A 13,409-nucleotide genomic window follows, 5' to 3' on the forward strand; every position below is an offset into this window, starting at 1 on the left:
CAAATTTCACCAAAACAATAATTTTGATAAAAAATTTGAAGGAATTGTGTACTAGAGGCAAATAATTAAGAGTATAATTTAAACTAATAAATAATAATAAAAACAAAAACAAAAATAAAATTTTTATATATATAAAAGAAAAAAAAGAACATAAGATTGTAGTTGTAATTTTAATGATTAAAAGTAATCTTGTTCATCAACATATGTGTAAAATGTATGAGTATTTAGATTATTTAGTAATGGTTGAGTATTTTAATTAACAAAACACAATCGCATATTTTTCAAAAAAATTAATAAATATATTTATCACCAGTATTTATGTATAATAGTACCCCACTAAAACCTATTTAACTTGTGATATCTTTACTATGCATAACAGTAGGTTCATCTTTACAAAATGTACCTGACCTAGATCCTATAGTGGGATGCCCATTTGGTAATAATTTGGTTTTTGGAGTAATAGTCTGTTTTTTTGTACCATTTAATGTTCTAGCATTGGGCAATATTTTAGCATTAAAATTCTTCTGTACAGGTTTTCTAGTGCTTTTAGGTGTGATTTTGGATGCAATGGATGATGTACGTGTATTAGATGGTAGAGGATCTGTTTTAGGCAAGATAGTTTTGGTTTTTAGTTTAGGAGTAGACAAAGATAATTCAGAAGATGTTTTGGTTACTCGGTTAGTAGACAGTCTTGAATTGGATACAGTATTTCGAATATTAGGAGATGATGTCAGTGATGTTGATGATGACATAACGCGACGGCCACGAGGTAAATCTTTATGAACAGTCAATATCTTTTGAGGTATAGGTGTAGTGATTTGTGGTTTTGGTTCCATATATCTTGATTTAACCTAAATAATATTATTTTAATTTGTATGATATTAATAAAATATTGATAATATAAATATAAAAATAAATATGTTATAATTAAATTAGTACCTCAGCAAATTTTCCAGAAGTTTTAATTTTGGTTATTGGAACATGTTCAACAGAAGATTTTGGCTTAACTTTATTTTCAAATGTTTTATTTAATACTTTAGTGCTAGTTGATATTTTTTTAATAGGACTTGATGTTATTAAAGTTCCATTAGCTGCTAATTCTAATCTAGATACACCTAACTCAATAGCAATTCTTTTAGCAAGAGCTTCAGACATACGATAATCATTTGGAAGACTACCCATTGCTTGTCTTTCTCGACCATTTCTGAAATCGGATGCTAGACCTTTAATAATCAGCTCCATAATAGCATTTACTAAAATTTCACCTCGAGCATGCTAAAAAATAACAAATAATAAAATAAGGTATACTGAAAATAGTAAAAAATAATATTTGTAAAATAAATAATTTTAACATAATAGATGTGAATCTGTGAATAATGCAAACTGGAATCTTAGCTACTGACCGTAATCAGAAAATACTAATTGACATCCTCTATAGATTTTCATACACTTTACATAAGCATTAGATATTATTTTTAATTTTGGCCCATATTATTGTAATTTAAAAAATTGGTAAAATATAAATACTCAAAATAAAATCTAAGAAAGTGTTTTTTATAAATTTCTCAAATTTTTTTTAAATACAGAAAATAGTTGCCCCTTGGCCAGTGATTGTGATTTTGATACAAATTTTGCCAGACTCTTATTTAGCTTAGGATTTTTAAATCCTAAAAATAGACTATAATTTTATTTCATTTTATTTATATAATTTACTTGTTAGTATTAGTAACCAATACACATTAATTTAATTTTGTCAAAATTTAGTTTAATATTAATTTTTTTAATTTAATATTTATTTCTTTAATACAAATAAATTAATAACAAATTAAATTGTTTCATTAAAATATATATATTTCAAATGTATAAAAGAAAGTTCACAAAACATACATCATTATTTATAATTTATTACCAAATATAATTTATCATCAAAAAAGTACACTAGTATTATGACTTGTATTATGTCATTAAAATAACAGCACATCCAAGGGATTTGTGAATAAAGACCTATGTTACTAATGCAATTTATTTTCAAATAAAAAAGTAATGCTAACTACATAATCATGCCAATGAATGCATTAACTATGGCAACAATCAATAGTTACACAATTTAAAAGTAATATAACTCCAATAAAATTAATTTAAGTAACACTGTAGTAATTTCAAGAGTACAACCAATACATGAATTTATATTAATAATATATTGATATTTACATAAATAAGCAAATAGTTTATATACAGAAATAAATAAATACTTGGTATTACTATATAATTGTAAAGTATGACCGATTTTGTATCAAAAATTTATGATCAGGTATATACAAAGTCAATAAAATTGTGACTATTATATAGTAATTATTTTATTGCCTTTAATATACTTGATAACGAATTTTTAATTAAAAACCAGCCATACTTTACAAATATAATAATATTAAACATTTATTTATTTATTTTTTAAATGCAAACTATTTGTTTATTTATTTATATATTAATTTACGAGTATTAACTATTTACGAATTTTTAATTTAATTTTTTATTATTTAATTAGAAAAATAATATAAGCTATCCCAATTTTCCAAGTTACATTTCAAATTAAATAATTATATTAAATAATTTAAAAATATGATTTTACCCAAAAATTATTTGATGACGACTTGTTTAAGTGATCATAAGCTTGCCGTATTTGATTTCTATTCGCACAATTACAAGAAGCTAACAAATGTGTAGCAAAACTGTCAGCAAATACATTTTCATTTTCAAGTATTTGTTTGAAACTATGAAAAAATATATTTTGTTATTATATTTATAATAATTATACAAATGTACCTATAGCTTATAGTAGACAACTTACTATTTTGAGGTGATGGTTGAGTAAAAATGTTTGGCTAAATATTTTACTACACTATTTGAAAGATCTGTAGTTAAGTCTACTAGTTCTTTGGCCCATTCTTCATTTGGTAAATTTTTTTTTATTTTTTCGCAGCCTTCTGTCACAATCAATACATCATTCAGATCCTACATATTTTAATTATAACAAAATTTATAGTTCTAAACAAAATGCAGTTATATGAGTCAACAAAAATATCCATTTTATTAAACTGAAAATTTGTACTAATTATAAAAGTAGATTCAATTATGTATTTTTGTTGACTATACAATAAACTATTTAATAAATTACATCAATGTGTGCAACTTTATGTTTGAAACATTTGACTTTTAAATCCTGAGGCAGTGATACAAAGTGGTTTGTAGGCCAGACAACTGAAAAGTTATCATTTATCCAAACAATACAAGATAAATAAAGATCATCAAGTCCATATGCAACACTTAATGTCAAACACTCAAGAATACCAACAGTACAACGCTCACAAACCTAAAAATATTTGATATCAATAATATGGTGAATACATAATGTAATTAAAAAACAGAATATTAACCTCTTTAAAAAAATGACAATATTCTGCAGCTAAATACAACATTATGTTATCTTTTAAACCTTCAAGACATAACATATCAGCTAATTTGGATAATTCTGCAACATTTTTTATCTCTGAGAAATTACATTCACCACTATAAATGTATCGTAATGTTAGATGAACAGTCTTGTAGGAGAACCTGAAAATATAAAAATAATTAATCAAATAAAATAGTAAAAAAATAAAAATATAAAAAAGTCACATAGTATAAATTATATTTATTTTACCCTTTTAAATATAATACATTTCCAGCACTTTGTACCCATCCACCACTGAACATGGCAGCAAAATATTGACATCTTGAAGTTAAAACACATTTATGAGCTTTAATTCGTCTTCCATTAACATCAATAGTTGTATCAGCACCAATTTCTTCTAAAAACATACGCAATAAATCTTTTCCAAGACCTGTTTTAATTTCTTCTTTACTGTTGAGAGAATGAGGTGGTTTAGAGAGTAATATTCGTTCTACTTCAGTACTTTTTAAATAGGGAAACATTCGTTTTAAACATCTACCTAACTCAGTATTTTTTAAATCTCGTCTCAATGACTCTGATTTTGATTCATTTTTATTCAAACTACTAATAATGTCTTGAGAAGGTGCTTTATCCATATCAGAAAGTCGAACAAAAGAGTCAACTAAACCTATTCCACTGTCCTTAGCTCCATTTACCGTAACTGAAACATTACATTCTACAATATCAAATGAATCTTGAGGTTTATAGAATTCTTTAGACCCAGTTTCTATATGACTTTGGGTCATCCTTGCATCTAGGTGACTTTCTTCAGATAAATTTATACTATGAGTTCTATGATGAGTTTTATGAACAACTGTACTATCAACATTCCAAGAATTTCTTTGAGATTTAAGTCTTGAACTCTGAGGTAATGATCTTCTTTTAACTGGGGTTGGTGAATCATTTTCAATAAACATAAATATACTTTGTTTTTTACATGATTCAGAAATGTCAACAGAAGAATTTTCTACAGTTGATGTCATTCGACTTGGAGGAGGAGTCACAGTATCTTCATTGTCATTACTTTTGGTATTACTAGCTTCTTCACTGTGCATTCGGACAAATCGATCAGCAAGCGTTTGGGGCTTACGATGTTTAGTACCTTTAGATGACGATTCACTTGATTCAGAATCTTCATTAAAATCGATAAACATTGAGAATATTTTTTCTTTACTATTAGAAATCGTACTAGAATCTAAGGATTTTGTAAGATTTTCAAAACGTTTTGGTTTATTTTTTGGCTTATTACCTTCATTGAAATCAATAAAAAATGAACTAGAGTTCTTTCGTTCGCTTTTCTCTTCTACAGTTGATAATATTTCTACATCAGGAATATAAGCGTTGGCTGTTATCACAGGAGAACTTTCCATATATTTCCTAGACAAACGTGGACTTTTGGTATCTTTTAATGGTGTTGATTCTAAAGGAACAAATTCTAGCTTATTAGAAACAACAGGTTTTTCTTCCAAACCAAACACTTCATCTTCATTTAATGAATCTGGGGAATTCATTCCTTTGTTATTCTCAAAAATTTCAAGATGTAAACTAAGTGTACTATCAGATTCACCAGTACTTTTGAGTTTTTCTGAATGCTGATAATTTAAATTATAACTTCTTTGATTATTTTCAGAAATAAAATTTAAATTTGTATTATCATTATCTATGTATAATTTACTAGATATTACTGCATCACTATTTTGTATCATGTTAGAACATAAGGTATTATCATTTGATGTTAATGAATCATTAAAATTATTTGTATTGAAAACTTCTTTTTTAATAGTTTCTTCTCCTTTAAGATCAATTGGATAATAAAACTCATTAAGTATAGAAATTTCTTCCTTTGCAGGAACAATATCATCATATTTATCTAAATTATACTCATTCTCACCATTCTTAAGACTTATAGATAAATCTTCTTCTTTAACTACATTTTTGTCTTTTTTGTTAAATACATTTTGGTTTGACGGTGATAAGAATGCCATTGCATTAAATTCAGATGGTGTATGAATTGATGGTAGTAAATCTAAATCTATGCTATTATTACTATTTAATGTTTTACTATCTGGTAAAATTGAATTAAATGAACTACATGGTTGATCTTGTAAAAGAGATACACTAATTCCATTCACAACAGTAAATGTTTTATAATCATTTGAAGTTTCAGGTTCAAATAGATCATTGTTTACAGTTATGTCATTATGAGATTCATTATCATTATCTATTATATTTTCGTTTATTACAGTAAATGTCTGAAAGTTATTTGATTCATTTTTCAATGAATCCTGCTCACTTTTATTAGTACTGTTTTTTATATTATATTCACAAGAAATGTTTCCGGTTTCATTATTTTTATTAATTACAGTAAAAGTTTCAAAATTATGTGGTGATACAACATCTAGATCATCATCAGTTTCTTGATTCATTTTATTACTTTTATCATTGTTATATAAAATATTATCTTTATTTAAATTCTTATTTAACAAACTATCAACATTTGAGATATTAGGTTTACAATAGTTTAAGTTGTTCTTTTCATTTTCAATAACTAATGAATTTATTTTAGGATTTTGAACATTAGCTGATGAATCTAATGTATTTTTGAATTCAGTAGCAAGCTCCAGGTTTAAAAAACTCTTTGTAACATCAGAAATATTTGGTTGTTTAACCAAATCATGTTTTAAGTCGCAAGATTGATTTTTGACAATTTCAACCTTAGTGTTGTCAAGTTCTGATCCACTAATTTTTACTGAACATTTTTCATCTACATAACTTTCTCCAGTTGTTTGAACATATGGCTCTTCACAAGTGCTATTAGTTTCAGATTTAATTAGATGAGACTCCACTGAATTATTTAAATTAATATTCATATTGTTCAATGAAAGATTGCCAATGATCAACGGATTTAAAATGACTGATTCAATATAATCTTGTGTACATTGTTCAATATCACTAAATTCACTTGAAGAAAAATCTTCATAATGACCTAAAGAATAATATAATGGATTGATATCACAAGATATTCGTTTAGGTTCACATAAATCAATTGATAGGTGTTTCTTTTTTTTTGAATTATCAATATTAATTGATTTAATTAGTTTTTTTTCATGTGCAGTAACATCACTGTCAGAATAAACACACCTATAAAATAAATAATTAACTATTAAATTTATACATAACAATATTTTAGACATGGAAACGATAATTAATAAAAGTAAATTGTACAGTAATTCTTTAAAATGTATAATTTTATTATCCTGAACCATAAGTAACTATTACACCTAGAAGTATAAAGAATTAATGAAAACTAACTTTGTCAATACATATTTATGAATATTTGTTGGTTTTAAAACGACCATATTTTAGGTTTTTAAATGCCATAATTATAATTATAAAAGCTTTAAGAAAATAGCACCTTAATAAAAAAATTAATTAAGTTACCTGATTACCAAACCATTTTTAGTAATTTTATTACATTTTCTAATGTTAAATTAAACTTATATTATTATCAAAAATTATAAGCTTTTGTCAACTTTGTTATAGATAATAGTTAACTTTAAATTTTTATTAATTAATTTTATAGTTAGTAATATTACAAGATTAGAAATTAATCAGAAGAAAATTAGGCTTTTAATTTTATCTATTAACAAGGTATCATTTAAGTATAACAAATTTAAATATAACATAAGAAACACTAAAATTGAATTAATTTATATGTAGTGGAAATAGTTCAAATTTTAAAGTAAAAATCATGCAAAGGGGTACATGCGATGTTATTCGCCAAAGTGATATTTATACAGCCCATATCTTACCTAGATAGTTAAAATATCATTTTTATGATCTATATAAATATCACTTGCACCCTTTTAAAATTGTATCACTTGAATAATTCTTGATTACATGTAGAATGCTGAAATATTTTATTATAAATTAACAATATATACATTTGTTTATTTTTTAATGAGATTTTAACATAATATTATAATATCTCCACAATTATGAACATTAATGTTTAAATAAAATATGAGTTGGTAAAGCTCACACTCTTAAATTTGGAGGCCTGATTGAAGTATAAAATTGATCATATGTGCAATTATGTGAACATTGTCAGTTGATAAAGTGTCAATGAGAAAAAGTTAATACCAAAAGTAGAAAAGAGTCTTTAACTGGGTTCTTTGGGTGGAGAAAGATGGACAATTTATAAGAAGATGTTGGAAGTAACAGTAATGTACATCACAGTTGGGTAGAGGAAAATATGTACTATTGTTGAGTTCCAATTTAAATGAGTAGTGTGATAGTAGGCTGTGACCAGTGTGTAATCTGGTGTGTTTGGTTATCGCAGCGCGGCTCAACTTAAGAGATTGAAAACATAGTTAAATAAGGATGCTTTTAAACATTGACCTATATTATTTATATATACCTATATTATATATATATATAATACCTATATTTTATAAAGCATAAAATTCTAGTAGGGAATCCCATTTCAGCTTCCATTGTTCCTGCATAGATGTGCAGTGAAGCGTGACTAAATCAGTATAGGGATACCACAGAGGACCCGAATAAGACTGGTTAGCGGTGGAGAAAACTAACGAATCGGCATGCTCATTGTAATTTATGCCTATATGCTCTGGAGCCCATAAGGAGATAGTGAATGACGTAATTTTGAAGGATAGTAGTTAAGCACGGATTTTTAGAATTATTGGCGAGCACTTTGAAAGGAAGGGGTTGTTGATAATTGCTTAAATACTGGCTTAAGAGTCAGATACAATTAGGAAATCTCTGCAAAGTAGAAAACTTATGTATGTGAGAGCTTCTAGGATAGCCCAGCATACAGCCGTGAATGAGGAGACGAAAGGAGACAGATTGAAGGATGATTATATATGTAATTCAGGAAAAATGTAAGCAAAAGCAACTCCTAATTGAGAGACTGAACCATCATTGAATACCAAGGTATACAAATTAAAATTTTCGGCAATAAACTATCTGAGTAAATTGTTAATTATGCATAGGGGCACAGGCCGTAAATTATTAGGGGTGTGGCCTAGGAGGTTGGATGAGTCCATCACGTCTGGAGTGCATCAAAGTTTATGTCATAAAGAGGTTATTTGTGGACTTTGTAAATATGGGGAAAGACCACTGAGAAAGCTTGAATCATGGATGAAAGTAACGGTGTGAACCTTTGAACGAATCTCCATTTGTTGTTAATTGAGGTCAAGATATTAATTATTAGAAAGTTTGATAAAGATGAGTATTTCTATATAAATTTACCAGTAATCCAACAAAATCTAATTGATAGAGGTGGACAGGAAGACTCAACATTCAGTACAGCAATAAGGGTTGAATTTACCTCCCTCCTCCAGCGCACAGTGTGTAAACAGTCAGTCTGTAGCAAATTTAATTTTTTGTGAAGGGACAAGGCGGCGGAGTCAAAAAAACAACAACCATATTCAATCTTTGCTTTAATGATAGACTTGTAAACTTGTAGTAGAAAGGAAGGATGAGAACCCCACCAACTACCAGTTAAAGACCTTAACAAATTCGCCCATTTGTAGGCAAAAGAAGTTATCTGAAAAAGAAGAGCCTTCCATCAGCAATTACTATCCAAATTGAGACCCAAGTATTTCATTTCAGAAACCACAGGTAATAAAGAGCCATCTAAAAAAAATTGAGGGGAACGAATTGACGTTCCTTGTAAAGAAAACTATCTTGCATTTGTGAGTCACAGCAGAGAATGGAAGTTGTTCAATTTGATAATTTATAAATTAACGAAATGTCTTTTAAAATACTAAATATTTAAACAATAATTAAAAATAATAATAGGTATTTATAATGTTTATTATCTAAATACTATAGATCAACACTTTTCAACCTGTGGTACGTGGAAAGTTTATTGATAGTAGGCTAAGAAAATCTCCTTTTTCATAAAAAAAAAATCGGAACAAATCAATATGAACATAAAATATTATATGGTTTATTTGATATTAACTGGTTTTATATATATCAATGGTATGGAAGCCGTTTGTAATACTTTAAAAGATTCTCACCATGCTTATTGATCTAAGATCGGAAGTTTTATTACTTTTGACTGCCATGCTGAAGGAAAGTCTAAATTGTTTTGTGATGGCGAATAGCTATCAAGACAAGCGTACATGGCTGACATATTTGACCTATTAAATGTTCTAAATATGAGTCTGCAAGGCTCAAACAAATACAAATTTTATACTAGTGAGAAAGTTAATGCATTTATGCAATCATGAAAAAGTTGGCTTTATTTATTTTTAAAGTACGCAAGAATGATTTTTCAGCATTTTAGATACTAAACAAATTTTGGGAAATGTAAATATTAAAAGGTTGAGAACTGCTGCTATAGATCAATAATTCGTTTTTTTTATTTTTTTTTTTTTATCCAACTTGAATTATTTATGTTCGTTATTATTTACGAATAAATAACAGTATAAAATGAAAAATTTATATTTTTAGATTTGAAAGAAATTGTCAAACAAAATATACTCATTTTCTAGGTATTTTGAATTTAAAAAAATAAGTGAAAAGAGAACTTTTTATCTATGTAAACCTATCATCTTAGGTTATCAATTAATAATGGTGATTATAATTTAATTTTAATTTTGTAATAAACCTTATTCTAATTTTTTATTTCTTCAAAACCCACATAATACTAAAATTAACGAAATAACATTAAGTACTGAATTATTATTTGGGAGGTTAACTGTAATCAACAACTTTCAATTAGAAAGAACAAAATATAAAAATGTTTAGAATATTTTACTAATACTAAATGAAAAATAATTATATTTACGTTAATATGTAAATATCACATTGAACTTGACATTACCATTTGGACTATGTATTTAAATTTCCTAATTAATTATACTTCATTTATTTTTTTCCGTAGTTCTTTTAACTAAAGTTTATCATTTGTAATAATAAAGGTCTAGAAAAATGTTTAGAATTCACAAGTAACTAGATTACTTGTCTAAACAGAATGTATTTTAATGTATTTCTACCTTGAGTTAAAAATGGCTAATTACTTATACATGAAGAGTTATAAAAAAATATATATATATAGTCTAATTGAAAGATTAACTGCCTTAATTTTGATTAAAAAAATTACAATTTAAATAAAAAGAAAAAAAATCATAGTAGTTAAATATTTACTGATCATATAAATTATTAGATACATAATCATAAATATAATTTAGTACTACACCTTTATTTCGCCTACTTGGTCACAAATGACTCATTAATCCATAATAGTCTACCTGGATTTGTAACTTTAACTGACAATTTCAGGTTATTAGTAAATCTAAATAAAACATGTAATTGGAATATTTATTTAAATTATATAATTCATAACAATTTTCTAAATTGAATTAGTATATTATTAACTAATCACTAATGTTATATACAAACAACATAATTTAATATAAGTTTATCATTTTAAAATGTGTTCCTATTCATACAGATTAATCAACTTATTACATTTTATTTATTATTATTTTTTTAAGAGAACTAATATTACAACTCTAAAGACAAAATTTGTTAGTTTATAATGAACTAATAATAAAATTGATTATTCAAATATATAGTATTTGATAAAAGTAAAATAAATAATGTTCAATACATAATAACTGCTAATAATAATTACCAAAATAGAAATTATTATAAATTATATAACATACTTAACGAACATATTTTAGTCATGAATCAATAATTTTCATTACTGATTTCTGGAGCATAAAATCAACAATTTTTACAAGAGAGAGTGATGATTAAATGATACACAAACGTCTCGGGTTAATAGAATAAGATAACAAAAAATCAACAGGTGGAAGTTAATCTTTTTAATGAGAACTGTGTTTATGTGCTTCAGCGAAGATGAGCCAAGTGAAAGTTAAGTTTATCTTGGTCACCATGACAACTTGTATATGATAATTGATAACATAACTATTTTACTGTCACCTACATTATGTTAAATCTACACAATGGAATGGATAAATTCAAATATACATCTAAGATTTACATAACAAACCAGCATATTAGATATTATACAAAATAACTTTAATATAATTACAGTTAAAAATAAAATAAAATAATAATCAAGAAATTATAGCAAAATATATTTATAGTAAATTCACTTACTTGATGAAATCTGAGATTTGTTCTAATAAATATAATGGCAAATTACCAATATTAACTTTCTTAATAACTTCATAGTAAAATTGTGGACAACGACAGCGTAATATACAAGTATTTGCTCTAATTGTGATTCCCTTCGATTTAATGTAAAAGTCAAAGGAATCTTCGCTGTTTGATAATAATCTACAAAACAAAACAAATCACAAGAGTATATAAAACACATATCGCAAAAGCAAGGTGAAAAAAATCAGGTTACTCACGAAAGAATATCTTGACGAAGCTTGTAGTGATCAGCTTTCCTCTGAATCAAGCTTATCCTTTCAAACCACCCATTTATGGATCGATCAATATCCATCAGTCATTGTAGCGGACCAGACGGAAATTAAAAACACAGCGTACATTACCAGCCCGTGTAAAAAACTAATAGCACCGCAGACGTCACTCACGCGGTACACTGAAGCATGTCTGAAAATCGCAAATATAGAACGTTCCGTGGTTAGTCGTGTACAACAGCAGTAGACGACAGTGCAAAGTTCACATTTTTTTTTAATCTTCTCCTTCATTTGTTTTCAACACGCCAAAACGATGCGGTCGTACCAGAAACGCGATTTGAATTTTGAACGGCGCACCAGAGAATATAAATTATTATTCTTGTTTTCTTCCGATTATTATTACTGTTTATTATTATTATTATTATTATTCGGAGTGCCACCACCTACTACTCATACAGAAGCTGCTATCGCACACGATCATTTGTCCCACTTGCGTGCATGCGAGACGGAGAAAGAGAGAGAGAGAAACAAGAGGAAAAAAGAGAACAACAAAACTATCGGCGTAGCCGAACTGTTACCATCAGACGATACGAAACACAGTTTGCTCGAACGCTACGTAGTTAGGACTAGAAAATATTGCTGAGTGACACGAAAATCATGCAACGGCCCATCCAGCAGATTCACTGTTTGTCGGCCACCGTCACAACAACGACGACGACAACGACGATAACTCAACCACTTAATCAATATTATACGTTATCACGGGGGGGAAGTCCGACGCGTTCTTCGGTGTTTATCAGTGAATCAGTAATAATAATAAAGTTTTAAGCACCTATTAATATTATCATTAATGTACCGGTTACGATCACATCAATACATTGCTACGATTAATTAATAATGTTGAATAAAAATATTGACCGCGTGTGAATTATGTTGTTTTGAGTTTCTGGAACGAGAGTTTGGACACCAACGTCTACAAGTGGCGCTAGACAAAGTTTAAATAATGTTATTATTTAGTACATTACAGTAGCGTATACAGAAAATATTTTCGGAGGGGCAACTATGGACAGAGTTAAATTACCACTGCTATCTTAGAATTACTAACAGGACACAGTAGGTACTTATCTATATTTAATTTACAGAATGTCCCAAAACGATTTGACATGGGACGCAAATTCTAAATAAGCATAAAGCACCATTAAAATATAACAAGTTTAAAATAATTTTTAAGTTTTTTAAAACATTTCGGGGGGAGGGGGGCTGTAGCCCACTTGCTCCCCTCTATATACGCAACTGGTACAGTATAACAGCGAAGTTTCAATATTTGAAAAGGAAATATGGCCGTGTAGGTATCGGGATCAAAGTTCAAATTGGACAATCCTTTAATTATGCTTTCGTTGATTTTGATTATGTTGTGATTTGGTTATTTTTTATTCTACGTAAATAATACAAACAAATTTTCGCTTTTTGGTAATTTAAGTTCTCTG

At 27.3% G+C, this 13,409-nt stretch overlaps 1 protein-coding gene across 2 annotated transcripts; it reads right to left on the reverse strand.

Moving 5' to 3' along the window:
- Nucleotides 1–141: 141 nt before the first annotated feature.
- LOC112679321 lies at nucleotides 142–12,916 on the reverse strand. Of its 2 annotated transcripts, XM_025549091.1 has the most exons (10): nucleotides 12,189–12,916; nucleotides 11,911–12,115; nucleotides 11,654–11,833; nucleotides 3,701–6,631; nucleotides 3,435–3,612; nucleotides 3,176–3,370; nucleotides 2,849–3,012; nucleotides 2,630–2,771; nucleotides 940–1,275; nucleotides 142–851 (listed from the first exon to the last, which is right to left on the reverse strand). In XM_025549091.1, exons 2-10 carry the CDS (start codon nucleotides 12,003–12,005, stop codon nucleotides 348–350), a joined length of 4,725 nt encoding a protein of 1,574 aa, XP_025404876.1. In that variant the 5' UTR covers nucleotides 12,006–12,115; nucleotides 12,189–12,916; the 3' UTR covers nucleotides 142–347. The 2 variants fall into 2 exon arrangements, with proteins under 2 accessions (XP_025404876.1, XP_025404867.1); XM_025549082.1 differs by having other exon boundaries at nucleotides 11,911–12,916.
- Nucleotides 12,917–13,409: the final 493 nt, after the last annotated feature.

This window comes from Sipha flava, unplaced genomic scaffold (assembly GCF_003268045.1).
Source record: "Sipha flava isolate LNK unplaced genomic scaffold, YSA_version1 100_pilon_pilon, whole genome shotgun sequence".
NCBI lineage: Eukaryota > Metazoa > Arthropoda > Insecta > Hemiptera > Aphididae > Sipha > Sipha flava.

Bases quoted from the DNA above. Each gene is read 5' to 3' on its own strand.
- LOC112679321 (XM_025549091.1), bottom strand. From the start codon at position 12,005: ATGGATATTGATCGATCCATAAATGGGTGGTTTGAAAGGATAAGCTTG. The intron at 6,632-11,653 runs GTAAGTGAATTT...TTTATTTTATAG, and splicing joins CAAATCTCAGATTTCATCAA to GTGTGTTTATTCTGACAGTG. The intron at 3,013-3,175 runs GTAATTTATTAA...TAAAATATGTAG, and splicing joins ATAAAGTTGCACACATTGAT to GATCTGAATGATGTATTGAT.